The sequence below is a fragment of the Strongylocentrotus purpuratus genome, unplaced genomic scaffold, assembly GCF_000002235.5.
Source record: "Strongylocentrotus purpuratus isolate Spur 01 unplaced genomic scaffold, Spur_5.0 spur5_scaffold_9, whole genome shotgun sequence".
NCBI lineage: Eukaryota > Metazoa > Echinodermata > Echinoidea > Camarodonta > Strongylocentrotidae > Strongylocentrotus > Strongylocentrotus purpuratus.
Window position 1 is genome coordinate 3,376,166 of NW_022145615.1, and position 18,896 is coordinate 3,395,061.

The 18,896-nt window shown below is 39.3% G+C and overlaps 1 protein-coding gene across 1 annotated transcript in view; it reads right to left on the bottom strand.

The window, feature by feature from the left end:
* Positions 1-3,121: 3,121 nt before the first annotated feature.
* Positions 3,122-18,896, bottom strand: part of LOC581006 (aquaporin-3) — a 47,223-nt gene continuing 31,448 nt past the window's right edge. The window contains exons 2-7 of the mRNA XM_030976996.1: positions 14,799-14,925; positions 14,120-14,257; positions 5,770-5,888; positions 5,291-5,508; positions 4,645-4,793; positions 3,122-4,272 (exon numbers count right to left, since the gene is read on the bottom strand). Coding sequence (XP_030832856.1) covers positions 4,208-4,272; positions 4,645-4,793; positions 5,291-5,508; positions 5,770-5,888; positions 14,120-14,257; positions 14,799-14,925 — 816 coding nt within the window. The 3' untranslated portion in view covers positions 3,122-4,207. The remainder of the gene's footprint in view (positions 4,273-4,644; positions 4,794-5,290; positions 5,509-5,769; positions 5,889-14,119; positions 14,258-14,798; positions 14,926-18,896) is intronic.

An 18,896-nucleotide genomic window follows, 5' to 3' on the forward strand; every position in this document is an offset into this window, starting at 1 on the left:
TGTTACCATTGGGGGATCTAATTAGAAACTGACTGTCAAAGATAATCACAGCAGGGGTACCTGCATGTTCAACAATGTTGTGTGCAAGTGAAAACTGAAAACACTCATCGTATAGCAGACTATTTTATCCACTGTGGCACAAACATATTTTGCACTGTGGAGTAATTACACTGGTGTGACCATTAGGGATCTTGGAAACTTTCATAATGCGTTCAACCTGTATCGAAACCATGCATGTAATGATAAACACTGTACTGACAACGAGAGTTTCAGTGTGGTTACAACCATCATAATCAAGAGAAAACTGTGAAAACTTTAATCGTATAACAGACTTTTAAATTATTAACACTTTGTCCACACTGTTTTATTACTTTACATTATTTAATCGTATAACATGACGCGTTCACAGTGTGTCCACAAACTCCACACCACGGTAGATACTGTACTGACAGAGACAATTACAACGTGGACTATCACTACAGTGAATCAGTTTTCACAGCATGATACACTAATTTTTATTCACAATTTGTCACACTGTAGGCACACTGTAAGTACAGGGAGAATCACAACCTATGGGACACCTTGTTATTACATGAAATACCACACTGTGGAGTACCACAACATGAAATACCACACTGTGGAGTACCACCACATGAAATACCACACTGTGGAGTACCACCACTTGAAGAACCACGCTGTTGAGTACCACCACATGAAATACCACACTGTGGAGTACCACCACATGAAGAACCACACTGTGGAGTACCACCACATGAAATACCACACTGTGGAGTACCACCACATGAAATACCACACTGTGGAGTACCACCACTTGAAGAACCACGCTGTGGAGTACCACCACTTGAAGAACCACGCTGTTGAGTACCACCACATGAAATACCACACACTGTTGAGTTCCATGCACCACATGAAGAACCACACTGTGGAGTTCCACCATAGCTTGCCCGACCGATGAACTGGAAGAAATTCGCCATGTAACATACTGTGTTCACACTGTGGTACTGGCATCATGTTCCCACACCGAGAATTATACTTTGCACATTACATCATCAAACCACACATTGTTTCAACTGTGTTCAGACCGGTTTCAATATGTTCAGCTCGGAATAGGGTATTGGAAACATCCTATTCTTTCGCCGAAGCAAGTGAGGTAGCCTACCGTACTAGACTAATCATTGATCATTTTTAAGGTCTTTAGAAGAGATGTTCTTCTTCTTCTCCCCTTCTTCTTCTTATCATGATACGCTTAAATGTCAGCTTTATAGGCATTATTGAATATGAAGTCACTCAAATTCATTTGGATCCATATATTCCATCCCTTACCATTGTGATATATGTATGTGTGTATGTGTCTGTGTGTGTGTTTGTGTGTGTGTGTGCAAGATGGGATCAGATTGGCAGATTTGAAACGAACAATCATTTCAAACATGAAAGGGAAGACTAACGCTTCAAGCGATTCTACTTCTTGAACTACACAACTACATGTTCATGCAAATACACTGGAACAGACATTTTAAAGCGATACCGAACTGTTAGTTTTCTGATTTATTTCTGGTTATGGCACAGCGCTATTTCATGATCAACTTGCCAAGATGCGTAAGACATTACCTAATATCTTCTTCTTCTTCTTTAATTGGAGTACATCCCTCTTACGGCAGAGTATTGTCGTATTTCGCAGACAGAGGACTCGATGCAAAAACCAACAGCACAACTAGGAAAGCAGCAAGTACTGCTACAGCTGACCTGAGATGGCACGAGAGAGCATTTTGTAGTAGTGCTTCTGGTACAGTATGACTTTACAGCAGAGTAAACAATCAGACGGTTTGAAAAAGAGTGATAATTGAATAAACATGATAAGGAAGAATGAATGCAGCAATATTATGGTTGAAGTGTTAATCATAATTCACACTTCAGTCACTAGAAGCCTTTAAGTACTTCCCTTAACTATATTATCCTATCTCTTTACAAAAAAAAAATTTCTTTTAGTTCTTACGTCAACCTTCTATTATACTTTTCAAGAATCCCTATTGTGAATACAAAGTGCAATCTGATAATTACACCATAATTATAACACAAACACGGCATGAAAATAAATTTGATTTTCCCTTACTAAAGCAATCGCTCTCCATTTAGTCACAACAACAAATTGATACTGTATACAAAATTTATAAAAGAAATCAACAAAATACGACCAGGTGAAGCACCATCATGATTATCATAGAACAACTCAAATTACAGGGTTAAATAAATGTATTTTTTGTAAACTCTTCTTTAAAAACTATATTCATTTATGTTACAAATCAAATTTCAGTGACCATCTACACGCAAAATGTTAAAACCACATTTTCTCTAATTACACGCATCATTAGTATTATTATTATATCAGGTTTCGTGGTTGAAGTTGCTCCCTCCGTATGGGTATGCTGATATGTTGTCAGCACATATAATATTCTGTCGACTAAAAGTCAAGATTTGTCAGCACGCGCCGTCAAAAAAAATTTACAATATTTCTTCACGTAACACATTTCCCTACCCCACATCCGATTTTGGATTCGTTAATGCAATAAATTTAGTATGAAATCTTTAGCAGCAAAATGGAGTAGGGCCGGGTTGGCCCGGATCAGCTAGCTTAAGGGTGAAAAATGATGATATAAAATAAGAAGATTAACAAAATTCATGATCCATACTTCAACAACACCGTATCGTGTTTTCCCGCATATATTTAAGGGAATTTTAAAATCATAACACTCGTATAACTTATTTATCAATGTCCTGAGAATTCTGTAAGCACAATCGAAATGTACATTCTTCATTCATACAGTAAGTAAAGTGGTTATTCATCTAGGGGCACCTACCCTAATCAGACTTAAAGAAAAAAGAGTTAGAGAGACAGAGAGACAGGGAGAGAGAGAGAGAGATGGAGACATACGGAGATAGAGACAGAGAGACCGAACAGACAAACATACATACAGAGAGAAGACTGAGAAAGAGACAGACGAAAAGAGATATACATAATTATATATAAAGAGAGAGAGAGAGAGAGAGGGGGGAGGGGAGAGAGAGAGAGAAAGAGAGCGAGAGAAAGGGAGAGAGAGAGAAAGGGAGAGAGAGAGAGAGAGAGAGAGAAAGAGAGAGCGAGGTGAGAAGATGACATGATCCTCTTCAAGTGCCCCCGTTAAGTCGGGACTCTCGCTACGTCTCTGCTCGAAGTATACACACACAAAGGAATCAAGAATGGATGTATTAACTTGAAATTAAAAAAAAGAAACCCCAAAATGATTATCTAAACCACATATTGTTGATATACTCGTACAAAAAGAAAATTGCCTAGCTTTCATAATTTCTAAAAAACCACATGAAACATGTGAAATATAGGATGAAATGTAAATATATTAGGGTGCTAAATTGTGGAATCTTGGTGACTTCGATCTATTCGAAACTCTGAACTAGTTATAAAGGCAGGAATTCATATATTGTATGGCTATCAAATATTACGTTTACACAGCATTGGAACAATAGAATCCAACTAATTTTAATGATAGTTGGTTTGGCCAGTACCAGCTGAATTGTTCACTGTTTTGCTTTGAAACCATTACATGAAAATTATCTGGATAATGAAGTCAGTCACCCACACAAAAATTACAGACAAATACCTTGAAATAGAAAGGCCTTAGTATGACAAGTAAAAGAAAACCGCAACCTCATGGATAACGGTGATAAATATATTACTTTCCTATAGTAATCTGAATGAAGATAAACAATAATATACAACAAAAAAAAGAAATAAAAAGATATCTGCTTGAAGCTGTTCAGGACGTCTGTAGCCATTTTCGCACTCCAAAGCTGTCATCATGGTTACAACGGCATTGTTCTTATAGAGTACCGAAGTGTGACGTCATACTGGCCAAGTTGTCAAAGTTGCTGGTTCCAAACAATTTTGAGCTAAACAATGGTGTCGTGATCACAGCAGCCTCAAACACCGAATTTGTCCTGCTCCAGACCGTTGCTTGAATTATTTCGCGGTGAACCTCAGGTGCAGGCTCTGTTGTTTAGAACCAGTAACCTGGATGAAGAGCGAATATGACGTGCACACTTGGTACTCAATTGGGCTGATTGGTCTGTTTGATATCTCATCAAAATGAACGAAACTCCTTTGAAAGAGGGCGCTGTTCATCCAAACCACCCCTCATGCCTGTCCATGATTCTGAACCGCTTGGTTATCTTCACCTTTTCCTGACAATTCAGCCATCACTGACAAAGAAACAAGACAAAAACAACGACTTTAGCAAACATTTCTGGAAATAATGGGTAGAAATAGCTCTTAAAATTAACTAGACATACAAATTATTGTCATCACATTTAATGAGCACCTAACCCGTTTAATAAAAAATGTATATCTCTATCTCGACACTGACTCTCTCTCTCTCTCTCTCTCTCTCTCTCTCTCTCTCTTGTTCTCTCTCTCTTTCTCTTTCTCTCTCATTATGTCTGTCTATCTCACTCCTTGCTTTTCATCGCCTCTTTCCTTCTATATCTGCCTTTCATCCTTCTCGTTCATACTTCCTACATGTTCTACTTGATATTTTCTACATACGTCCCAATCAATGTCTTTTGGAAACCTACTGTAATCTCCTCCTCCGTCTTCGTCTCTCGCCGATGCCGTGTCCGTGTCATGGTGGAGTTCGATAGCGAACAAGTAAAGATATCCGCCCAAGATGGCGCCCAATATCGGTCCCACTATAGGCACCCACCACCAATGCATACCATTGGGACTAAGGCAAGAAAAGGTAAATCCAAATTTAGCATAATGCATTTTAACAGATGAAGCAAGAATTATAAACATTCTTAACATCGGTGAGCATATAACAGCTTTACACAATGTGATGCATGTCCATATTTATCTTTTACGAACTTAAGGCCTAATCTATACATTATGGGCTCAGACAACTTTCAATTACTATAAAATTACTATATTGTCAATTTTTCAAAGAGCACGACTCAGGAGGTTTTAGCTTTTAGAGGACCTAAAATACTATGCTAAACATAATATATTTTGAGTGGTGCCGCAAAGGAGAAGGGAATTAGGACAAAAACAAAAATTGTATAATTATTATTATTATTGGTCACATTTATTTAAATTTTTCGCTATCACATCCCTCTTATTTGTCTGTTTTCATAGCAATTAACTTGTTACAAGGATTGGATGCACTTAATGTCTGTGAGAGGCGTAATGGAAATAACGCTTCGTGCGCAATGGCATTATACTCACGTCCAAACATCTTGGCCGTAACCCGCGCAGGCGGTGAACAACCTCGGCCCCAGATCCCTGGCAGGGTTGATGGCATAGCCGCAGTTGTATCCGAAGCAAATACCGATGTTGAATACAACGAGACCGATAAGAAGGGGTTCCATGCCGTTAGGAGGAGAGTTGTTTCTCTTGTCAGTGATGGCCAATATACAGGACATCAACAGAGCAGTGCCTAATATCTAAACGACAAATATGGGAGATAAATGGGATCGAGTTAAGACGAATAAAGGCGGGCCATATTTAGACCAACAAAGGATCGTTGAAACGTGAAGAGGTAAACCTCGAAGAGAACCTAAAGTCGTCGGTCCCCTGGTTGCTTTCTAACAAGCTTTTATGCTTTCTTTAATAACAGTCAAGTAAATAACCACCAACCCCCTACCAAAAACACCAAACAAAATGTTAAGATATGACGGTTTACATGCTAAAGGTGAAGGTTTTACCTGATCTCCAAGTCCACTCCAGATTGAGAGAAAGTCCTTCGGATAGGTAGCAAAGATGCCGGCTGTCCCATTCTCCCCGAGTACAGCTCGAACTCCACCGTCAAAATCATTAATAGCATCTGAAATCCATGAAATAAGAAAAGGCATCGGATAAAATTTGATTTTGAAAGACTAAACTAGTGGAAGAACAATAATTCTGTTTTTGAATGGCGCATGACGTTCTTGTAAAGCGCATAAAGACATATCTCTGTTTTCGCTTTCATTTAATTTTGGAATTAGAAGCCTACCTAGCCTTAGCTCCGTCAACCATTACCAGCTTATGGTACATTTTAAGGAAGGATCCTACAGATCCTAAATGAAGATTAATGTCTTGCAAAAGAACGTTAAACATGATTGCATCTACTTTAGAATAATCTACCTAGATAGAAGAAACAACCAATAACCTTCACGTCATCTATTGAATTGTGCCAACATGACAAAGGGTATGACGCAATCTGAACAAAATTTCTATGGGATGTAAAAAAAAAAAAAAAAAAAAGGTATTGAAATTACGGGTATCGAAAATAGATGCGATCGTGTTAACAGTGTTGTGGCTGGGATTCGAACCGATCCAAGGACCTACCCAAGAAAACAACACCTTGTGGGACACCCAAGTTCAAAAGAAAGACGGTGCGTTGTTACTCTTCAGTAATAATCATTTTTATAATTAACAAAAGGGTTCAGAAATAGCGGCGGTCATCCCCCTCCCCCACCCCCCCCCCCCAAAAAAATAAAAAAATAAGACACACACCACCTTTGATAATCCTGGATTCGCCTCAGACTATTAGTTGAATTACTATTGATAATGCGAATCACTTTGGTAACCGACTCCCCAATTGAGTATTACAAACTTGTATGACTGAGGCGGGCATATTAAATGTGTATGTTCCAATCTCTCTCTATGCCAACAGTGCAAGTGCGCCATCTACTGGTAGAGCTCTAACAGGTTTTATGAGCAAGACATGGATGTGATTTATACACGCCCCTCCGATGCGAATAACCCAGAGGCAAAGTAAACACGCGTCGTAAATTCGGAATTGATAAAAAAAAAAAAAAAAAAAACGAAATAGCTTTCGTGTAAATATCCTTTATTTGATCTGGGCTTAAGTTTGAAATCTGATTTATTTCATTGAACTTACACTGACATTCAAGAAGCAATTCCACAAATGATTATGATTTAAGTAAAATTCTGACGATGTCTCGTTGCATATCAATCCACTAGGGACCCGTTTCCCAAAGCCTTTTTTCAATGACAAATAACAAAAACCAGTGACAAATCTGCCGATAACTAATCAGAAGCAAGGATTTCACTAGCTTATAACAAAAACTGTCATTTGTCACTGATAAAACGTTTTGTGAAATGGGGCTTTGGTCTATTGATGTGTTAAAAGACAACAAACTCCGAATCTCACCCTTGCCGTTCACAACTAAGGTTTATCATACATTCCCAAATATGTGAATTGTGAGCAAGTTGCCGTTCTCTTTCTCATACCATGGTTAGGCCTAATAAAGGAATCATAGGCCTACTAATACAATTATTATATATTTTTCTCTAGTCTTAGAAAGTGTGTAAATAATATTACGTGCATTTACGAGATTTTCTTTGTTGCTTTCGTTCTTGTTATCAGTTCTTGGTGGATTTTTCTGATTGTTTGCAAAGATGCAAGCTACGCGTTTGAACTGTTTGAACTTCTACAAATCCTTCTAAATATATCACTCAAAGGGTGCATCTCATGGTAGGCATCAAAACAAGAAGCTTGGCTAGGAGCTGGGGAAACAGGAAGGGGGTCCAAATGATCGGAAGGGGGCATTTCCTCATCCCTATGTATGACATGGGGCCCATCCTCTAGGACCTTAGCATTCAATGATTCTTGGAAAGAGGATCGTTGATTCATACAGTATGAAAGAAAGCGAGATGGAGAAGAAGCGAGGAGGTTAAGAATAAAAGAATACAATGATAATTCAAGTTGTGGGAAATAAATGTGGAAAGGATAATATTTTATGCTATGGAAGAATCCATAATGAAGAAGAAGAAGAAGAAGAAGAAGAAGAAGAAGAAGAAGAAGAAGAAGTAGAGGAAAGAGAAGAAGAAAAAAGAAGAAGAAGAAGAAGAAAGAAGAAGAAGAAGAAGAAGAAGAAGAAGAAGAAGAAGAAGAAGAAGAAGTAGAGGAAGGAGAAGAAGAAAAAAAGAAGAAGAAGAAGAAGAAGAAGAAGAAGAAGAAGAAGAGAGAGAGAGAGAGATACATAGATAGAAGAAAGATAGAACACAAAAATGCGGGAGAAAGAGAAGAAGAGCAGAAGGGATAACAAAAGAGAACAAGCTATAAGTCATTCATCTTTAATTTTGTATATCTATGTTTTTCAAATGAACCTATCCGTTTGTGCGTGAATGCATCCACAATAACTATTTTCATCCTCTTTGTCTTGTTGTATAATATTATGTTAGCCATTATCCTTCTCCTTTTGTTTGTTTATGTATTTCAATTTTCTTAGTTTTTATTATCAGAGCGATCCACAGCTTACAAACTGTGCTTTTTAGTGGACCTCTCCATGTTGATGTATTTCACATTTTTAAAAAGTTATTATTATCTGAGGGGTCCGGCACAATTTACAAGTTCTGCTTTTTTATTGGACCTTTCCATTTCCACAGCATATGAATCAAATTTCAATTGCAATTGTATTCTACTTTTGTTTTGTAGAGGTGTTGTGGTCTAGTGGATAAGTCACTCGACTGCAGATCACAAGGTACGGGGTTCAAATTCCACCCCAACACTAACGTCTTTTGGTAAGAGGTTAATCTACATATGCCACTCTCCACCCAGGTTGGTAGGATGCGAAAGTTAATGTAGTTTGCTCAGTATTGGAGCGTCTGTACAATGATGCCTGGTTGAAATGCTCCCCAGGGAGTGGAGAATGTGCATACATTGTGTGTGGGCAAGCCCGAATCCGATGACCGGGGTAATTACATATCTGCAAAGCGCTTAGGGAAATCGTTGATGTATTTGGCGCTATATAAAAGCGGAATGTTATTCGTTCTTTAAAGTTATTCATTGCTGCATGGATTGAGGTCTATTTCAAATGTTTTGTAAAGATGTTGCATAATTTTATTTGTATTTTATTAGAAATTAAAATAAATAAATGAATGAAACAAAATGAATGTTTTACTTAAAATAATGCCATTGGCTGGATCAAATTTGTTTACAAAATTTAGTGCTTTGTAAACAGGTGTGGAAGGGGAAGGGAGGGAATGTCACGGAAAAACGACAATTAATCTTACTGGTTTTAGGTCTCGGCTCAAAGAGGCTTTATTCATGGTGTAACTGAAATACAAACACCAAAGGAAAAACTCACCCTATTCAGGGTAACATCATTCTTGATTCTCATGTGACAATTAGCCCCCCATTTTAAGAACAATTTACTAAAGTAAATTTTCTACACAAATCATAGAATTATTGGCAATTACATAACTCATGGAAATTTTTAAAGCAAACTGTTTCAATGTTTACTGAACATCTCATTCCAAATGTACTTACTATAGCATGTTTACAATAAATATTCTACACAAAACCTAGAATTATTGGCAAATACATATCTCGTGAAAATGGGAAAATAAAACTTGTCAATGTTTACTGCACATAAATCATTAAATTGTCATTACAGCTTTTCAATAAGTATCAACAGTTTCTTTCTGTGATCCAAATGATCAATCCAAGTTGTGAGTAACCACATATGCTGTAAACAATAAGTATCACCAGTCTCTTTATGTGATCCAAATTATCAGTCCAAATTGTGACTTTTTAGTAAACACGTATGCTATAAACAAGGAGTATTCTTCGTAATGGGACATCATCTCGGTCATTGTTTGTCGTCTGAGTCCAAACTTTGTGATCCCTGAAGACTTTTAAAGATGATCACCAACAGAAGTCCAAAGCTAAAATAATGTCCATAATGATATAGCTCCAACACTAAAATTCATAACGAGTATCATACATAGACATCGTTCAAAATATACATTGGCATGGTTTAAAATGCAGTGAGTAACATTCCTGCATTTGCATAAACTAAAATGCAAGTAATACTGTTTTAATATTTCTTCTTAATATCAACCTTGATCGAGTAATGCATTTCATGCATCTCCACAAAACATATGCTCAGGATAATTTGTATGCACTATCATATACAGTTTGATGGGTACACATTTGTAGCTTGCAAAATCAATATAAAACAAATGCTGCCATTTAAACAGACAAGATTTTATGGTACTAAATCGTTTATGTTACATTTCTTTCCAAGCTCCCTATATATGAACTATGCTCGAAAAATTACGAGAAAATAAACAGATGTCTACAAAGCTCTTGCTATCTCGTGCTAACATCATAGATATTACATAATCTTATTAAATGCAATGTGTATCCAACAAAAATGACATTAATAAACTGTGTTAACCCATGATACATAATACACATATTCAATCATTTACAATGGTACGCAGACCAAAAATAAAAACATGTGTAGTGCCTTTTACACTCTCCCCATACCATTTGCTGCAACACCATCCTGACCCTTTACATCCTAAACCTGTACTCATCTCAGTCAGATGCCTGAACAATTGGCACTTTGCGGCTGATGTCTTCTATGGTACATCAGAAAAGACCTCATGATACTCACGCAATGACTGAGATATCCCTTTCCTACGTCTCTCTTCCACGGACTCATTCACCCTGACATGCTCTATGAATTCCTTCTCATGTATGGATGGCATCACTATCACCTTAGCACCAACAACATCACTAATCTGAACCTCAACATCGTCCGCTGAATCCTCACAAACTTCGCTACTCTCTCTACACATATCAAAACAGCCATCGACTGGCAAGTTAACCTCCTCTCTGCCTACTTTGTTCCACAATGAACTCAAAGACGAATCTTCGTTCTGTTCATGAACAAAACCTGCAGGCTCTATGCCGGAAACGGGACTTCCAATTGTCAAACCCTTGAGCGGTTTGACCTTGACCTCCTTATGAGATCGAGTTTCAACTGCCATCACCCCTGGAATATCCTCTTTCACATCAGAGATATGTGCAACCTGCTCAACTCGCTCAACTTCATCAACCACCTGCACTTCAATAGTGTCCTTAACATCAATGGTATTCTCACCATCACTATTCACCTGATCTGCAACGTCACTTACTACTTTACCTCCTTTAGGTACCCAGTTCAAATCTGGATCGCGGGGTTCACGTGCACCAGTTATATCCCCAATAACAACATCAAATAGTGAATGAGGCATACACAAAGCCTCTATCTCACCCACATAGTATGGAGAATCAACTGTGAGCTTCGCAACTGAGAACTCCCTTACTGTACCATCAATGAGCAACACTAACTGCTTGTACCCTGTCAGCTGATCTTCATCGACTAGTTCTGATTTAACTACACAAGTAGTGCACCCGCAATCTCTCAAAACTGATACCGCTTTGTTCCCTTTTTCCAGCCTACCTGAAACTACAGGCATATGCTTCGTCATAGCCCCTACCAGATCATAAGCCATGTCTAACTTATTCACAATGCTTTGTCTTGCCTGCTCTAATGAATTCAATCCATTTGCTTCTACTGGTAGTAAAGAGATACTAGCAAGTCCGAGGTGCACTGTATTAGCATTTGGTGAACTATCCACAGACTTCAATGAACCAATACTATATCCTGTATCCTCAACACCATTCGCGACTAACTGAGAACTGTCATTACCCTCTACTCTTTGGGTGGGGAAATCTGTCCCATCCAAAGTCATCATTCCTTGCGCTGAATGTATCTGTTTGCGCAACGTTCTTAAAATGCCCCTGGCTACCACACATATAACAACCTCTAGCAGAACGCTTGCTTGCATCATATGCTCCTCCACCCCTACTACTTGGTGTACGCGAGTTAAAACCCTTAGTGTTAACGTTACCCTTGGGGACACTTGGCTGAGCGGGACTAACACCACCTTGTGTACTTGTAACCGTCGGTTTGAATCCACCTGGATTGCGGGGTGTACCGAATGTATGTAATCCATGGGCCCCTACATAAACCATAGCCCTTTCAACAACCTTATCAATGCTACTATCTTGTCCCTCTCTAACAAACACTTCAACTTCCCTTGGGCAACAATACACAAACTGTTCTCTTAGAATTAAATCAAATAGGGAGTCATAATTCTCTTCAATATTTGATAACTCAATCCAATTTTGCAAGTAACCCTTCAATCGTACACTGAATTGCCTAGGCTGTTCATGCTTTTCTGGCTTTGCCGTACGAAATTTTCTCCTATAACCATCGGCGGTCAAATGATAGAACTCCATCAACTCTCGCTTTACTGCCTCGTAATCATTGCGATTTTCCCTTGACATTCTATTCACTACCTCCAAAGCCTGCCCTGTCAATTTACTAATAAGGTGTAAGGCTCTTACACTGTCAGGTACCTTTTGACTAGCCATGACTAATTCGAATTTGGTAATATATGCATCAAATTTATCACATGTGTCATCAAATTTACCAATTTTCAACCTCAAACCACCCGTATCTACACCGGCATTCTTTCTCTCCTCGATCCGAAGCTCGGCTAGCTTCACTTCTTTTTCGCGCTCTTCGCGATCATTCTGGCTTTCGCGCTCTTCGCGATCACGCTGGCTTTCCAATTCTTTTACTCTTAACACTTCGGCGCAGCGCTCGGAAACGAACTTGCTAAGCTCACTACCCGCAAGGCTCATCATCTCTCGACCTAGGGTTGAGAACTCTTTTATCTGATCTATACTGGCCATTATGAAATTGTATTCGAAATCACAACTGGGTATCAACAGGTACGGAACAATCCCCGTAGAATCTATTCAAGAAAACACTGACAACCATCAAGACTCTTGTGTAGAGGTCTAGCTTAATTCCCAAGACAAGAACCCGTGAAAAACTATCCACCATTTGTCTTAATTAACATAGACATGCAATATCAAGACCCGTCTCAAAGTCAAAGTATAACAAAAAGTATCCCTGTGCATCCAACCTGGATTAACTCATGCTCACACACAGCTAAATCCAATACCATGTCCAATCCCGGTCATTGAAACCCAGTACAGCCCTCGCACACAAACCTGTATACACCGCTGCAATACACAATGCCTACGGACACTCATACACACGACACGCATACCTGAAATCTGAATAGCAATCTACACACAATCCCGTATCCCGACGCAAATCACCCACCGTAAATACTGTACGTCTATTGACGATACACGCACTGCTGAAACCGTGGCGAGAGACCTACCACACCGAACCGCAAAATCACTCCTTTTGCTAACATCCGTCTCTCTTTTCCAATACAACCTACACGTACAGTGTAACGGATATTTAACCAACAAAATGGGATATAACATACGAGACCTAAAACTTTGGTCCTGGCAAGGTCGCCATAAATTGTCACGGAAAAACGACAATTAATCTTACTGGTTTTAGGTCTCGGCTCAAAGAGGCTTTATTCATGGTGTAACTGAAATACAAACACCAAAGGAAAAACTCACCCTATTCAGGGTAACATCATTCTTGATTCTCATGTGACAGGGAAAACGTCACAAAAAGTACAACAATTAATGCTTAACACAATGAGTGACCTCTTTTATTCTGCCAAAAATTCATTGAGGATATGATGATGTTATTTCAGAAACAATGACTTCTCATATTGTATAATCCCAGCATTGCAGCTGTGTTTGGGCCCAAAGACTTTAAATTTCCGATTTCGATCACGAATTTGGCAAGCTCTTTGACATTGTTTAACACATGTTTCTGCGGTGACTGAACGAGCCTCTGTTCAGCGTGACTGACAATGTTGACATACAATCAAAAATTAATAGATAACTACACCTTTCCCGAAAAAAGGTTTTGTCAGAGTATGTTTAAAGGTATATTAGGATGTGGCTTTCCTGTTTTTGTCTTCCAATTGCGATGTTTACTGCACTAATACATTCATTCATTCATTCATCCACCCCCAACCATGCAAGCACAAACAAAAAGTATATTTGGAACCACAGGAATATTACTTCACATGTATGTACTTAAAGGCTATCTGCACTAGTTTGGCCAGGAGGGATTAGACCTCCCTGCTTGGTCACTGGCAGGGTTATCTCATCAAAACAGCTCTGAATTAACATAAGAAAAAGGGATCATGGGGGACCAACGGGTAACGCTTAGGCATTGCTTTCTATACAGAGGGCGCAAGTAGCTAAAAAAGTAGTGTAGTCCCGCTTACATAATTAACGCGTTTGTGGTTTTAAACACTTACCCGAATACACCCCAAATACACAGGCTGCAGCTATGAAGGCACCGACCATCTGGGCTAAGATGTAGAAGGGGACCTTCTTCCACGGGAACCGTCCTAAGCAAGCGAAGGCCAAGGTCACCGCAGGGTTGAGGTGGGCTCCTGAGGATGAAAACAGGAACGACTGAATAAAACCATACAAGTAGAGGTGTCATGGTTTAGTGGATACATCACCGGACTGCTAATGACATGGTTCGCGGTTCGAATCCCAGCCGCGACTCTAGCGTCACCAGACTGTGGATCGCATATTATTATTCGCCGTTCGAGTCTCACCGCACCACTAATGTCCTGTGGCAAGGGTCAATCTACATTTGCCACTCTCCACCAGGGTGTTAAATGAATACGCGGTAGAATACCAATGTTAAAGGCGCGTGCATGTACCACGTTTGCCCTCACTTGGCCTAGCTGTCTTACAGCATTCAAGGAGTCACTTTCTATCAGGTGCCTATTTATTGCACCTGGGTTAAGAGTGGAAAATATAGAAAAATGTGCTTGATTGATAACAACTTTAACAAAATAAACCTTTTCTTAATCTGTATGGGATTCATTGATCTCTTCCTGTATACTTATATATTATTTGCTTTTATTTATAACAACTTATGAGTGGACTTCTTCTATCAGAGACTCAACACAAACACCTTACCTGATACACCTGCTGCGAAGTAAACACCAAGTATAACACCGACACCCCATCCCCAGTTGATGGAGAGAAAACCACCATTAGCTCCATTGCTTAGCACCGACTGTGCTACCGAGGCATCGCCAAACACCTGAAGTGCAGGAAGGGTGGAAGAGAGACAGAGAGAAGGAGAGGGGTGGATATAGAAACGGATATTGAGAGAGAGAGAGTGAGAGAGGGGGAAGAGAGAGAGGGAGAGAGAAAGAGAGGGGAGAGGTAGAGAGAGAAAGAGAGAGCGCGATATAAAGTGAAAGAGGGAATGGTGAAAGTGGATGTAGAAGAGAAAAACAGAGGGAGAGAGAGAGAGAGAGAGAGAGCAGGGGGATTGGAGAAGAAGAGAAAACGTTACTGATGAGGGGTGAAGTCTCTTTGTACATAATCATGCAATACTCATATAAAACCATACTATAATTCAATTAATGAATTGCTCCACATCTCAAGTACTACTTCACCGCTGTAATGCATTCAGGTCAAATCGAAGCACATATGCTCACATCAAATATGAGAAAGGTAGAAGGGGGCCTCAACCCCTCCAGCTAAAACCAGCTATTTATGCATGTCAGATCGATGCCAATCGTATTCAACACTATAGGCACAGCTTGGCTACACGTCCAACTCACAAACATGATAGAGAGGGACACAATAATTCTCTCGACATCAATTTGTCTGATAATGTGAAAACAACGTAAACATCCTGAAAAATAAAATATAAGGAATAGTGGGATAGGTAAGATGTAATTCGAGCCACGGATATATGCGTCATTACAGACAATAATTATTATAACCATGAAGATGATTAATACAATTATGATCAATGATAGCAAATTTTCGTTCCCTGTAACTCATTTTAGGTTAAATAATTGCACGTTGAACTTCACATCTACACGCCAATTCGACCTCGAGTAAACTTAGTGTTTCGCATGTTACACATGAGGCGTCAATAATAGTCTGACGTAGCATTGCGTCAAGGATTGGTATGGTCTCTGACGCACCATGTGACAGTGGCATCATAGATAAAGACAGTGAATGCAAAATGAACAGTTTTCATTTCTGGATAGTGTTTAGGCTAATTACTCTTGTATGCTTGATCAGCGTGGAAATAATCAAATGCAATCAAATGACGCCCCGTTTGTATAACTGGCATTATTTAAACAGTTTTGATAAATATCAGAAAGAACATTATTATTTGACGATAATAATAATATCAATATTTAATTTGTATATAGCGCTTAATACAAATGTCTCTAAGCGCTTTACAAAAATACTATTACCCCAGTCATTGGATTCGGTGCTTGCCCGCACACAATGTGTGCACAATCTTCACTCCCCTGGGGAGCATTCCAGCCAGGCGTTACATGACGCTCAAAAACTGTTTGACCAACAATGACGGTCGCATCCTACCGGGTACCCATTGAACACCTGGGTGGAGAGTAGCAAGTGCGGGCTAATATCTTGCCAAAGATATTAGTGCCGTGTCGGGATTTGAACCCTCGACCTTCGCATCTCCAAGTCAAGCGCCTTAAACCACTCGACCACGACACTCCCAAGACGATATTTCCCTAAACTGGATGTTCATCCACAGACTGACTTGTTAATAGAGTTCTTAAAGATACTATGTCCCTTTTGCAGCCAACATCAAATTCTGTAGAACTTTGCAGGAATTATGAATATGTCATGTATGTCTTATCTGTGAAATTTAAACGTTAGCAGTGTCCTAATTTTCAAATTATGCAGTTCACTTGCTAGACTTCACTGTCAGACACTATTGAGTGACTGACTGGCTTTTTCTTCTTTGGTAATAACATACATAAAATGAACTGTAAAGGGTACATAAGCATTTGTCTACATCAATGACCCACTTCTTGTAATGGCCAAAATTAAAGTGATTGAATCTTTGCGCAGCATAAAACGTACTAAATTAGTATTATCTTTCAAATGCCGTTGGAATTAAACGTTTTCATTTTTGTTGGCCTGCAAATGGGACATAGTACCTTTACGACCTGTTCAGGGAACCGCGGCGGAGCTTTTTCTTCTTATTATTCTTTTCGCTTCACATCTTTAACACAGTGCTAAGTAAATTCCCGCAGGACTTTTGTCGCGGCAGTTGCCTTTCATTTACATCTATTAAAAATCGCGGCGTTTTTTTTTACTCGGCCTTTACAATATATTTTTTAAATCTCTCCCTGACTTATCAAATAATTTTAAAAACCTGGCACTGTACTTCCGATTTATACACTCGGAAGGTACCACTTCATTATCCGGTCTCTACAGTTGGACATTGACTCCTAGAAAACTCACTGTCCGGTTAACAAGCCCCAAATTGAATCAATTAGCTAATTATCAAACATCTTATTCGAACATCTAACCCTCGATGGCCCAGCGAGGAATCGCACCGCGTGACTGCTAACGAACCCGCGTCAGTTGTTCGCCTCACGCGTTAGGATCCGCTCTTCACAAATGCATGTCGGTCAGCAGTGTGACAGTTCTTTAATGTACTAACGGCGATTGAAGAGGTTGGTGGTGAAATCCTGAAATTTCGCTATGCTTAGCACTTCACCTTGAAATGTCAAGGCGTAATTAATACACGAGTTGATCTAAGAAGGGAACAAATCGGCCGCCATCACCATCTCCGCCACTGAAAAAAAATGCCTGCAAGCCCCTCTCTCGGCTACGCTAAGCTTCCCATTGGTTTTGGATTGAAGGTATGAATATTTCCAACACGCCCCCCCCCCCCCAGCCTCTTGTGATCCTGAACCCACCTTTGATGTACTTAATTTTTGGAATAATTGCCGCTGAAGAAATAATCGAGCAGCTATTCATCTGCTTGCAAGTTTTAGGGCCTTGCTCAAATAAATACATTAGTTGTATTTTTCAAAAAGCTTGATGACCTTGCACACAACTTTGACGCTCTTATTTGATTTGATTTTGATTGATTGGTTTCTGCATCTTTTTTCTTTTTTTCATCATACATTTTCATGAACATAATATGGTTTGGTACAATATTTTAAGTGTATATAATTTTATATAGATAGTAAACGAAATTAAACAAATATTCTGAATGCATAATTATAAAACATACATTAGATGCAGGAGGGCTACAGAAATAAGCAAAGTAGCTTGACGTGCCCGCAGCCCTCAACTTAGATACAACAATAAAAACAAAAATTAAAAAAAGAGTGACTTGTAGAGAATAAGGAAAGGGGAGAGAAGGAGCGTTGGTAATAATACAATCAATCTAATACTTTGAAGGAACGGGCAAGTAATAAAGATTGAGGAGCGCTTTCACAACAATTTGAGAAAAAATGGTATGCCTAAGTAGGAATTTCGAAACAGTTAGATCTTCTCACGGGATTCACACTGTTATGGTGGCACATCCAATATAGGGGGGGGGGGGGGGGAGCGCAATATATTTTGGCAGCCCCGGGCACAATAGACCCATTGCAAGAAGTATTTTCCCGGGGGGGGGGGGGGGGGGGGGGGGAAGGGGGGTAAGGGGCATACACACCAGCTTCCGCTTGTACTCAAATCTTTATCTCTTATACCCCATTCACAGTGGTTTTGAAATTTGTAGCGGCGTTGTAGCGGAGCGGCGACACCGCCATAACACCGCTACAAATGCATTCACAGTAGAAAAGTTATCCCGCTGCAGCAGCGGGATAAATATCATGTACCCATTCACGCTGCAGCGGGTGATTTTTATTACCTCCCGTGTATGCATGGCTCATGACCCGCGAGTGACCCCGATATGACCGGAAATACTTCAGCGCGGGGTTTTCGATGAGGCAAGCTTGCAAAAGGTAAACATTTCAAGTTGCTTTTTTGTATCCTCGATCATATTACTTTTTAAAAAACTAGCATTTTTATTGCTTCCAGTCAGAATATTTTAATTTTTTGAAGTGTGAAATATTTTTATTTGGATAATTATAATATCTACATAATAATAAAATCAATTTGAATCCACTGGTTACTTTATTTCTATTTCACTTTATGTTCCCCATTGCTGGAGAAAAGAGGTCAGTGATAGGTAAGTAAACAAATCACACGTGTTTGTCGCGGTGTTAT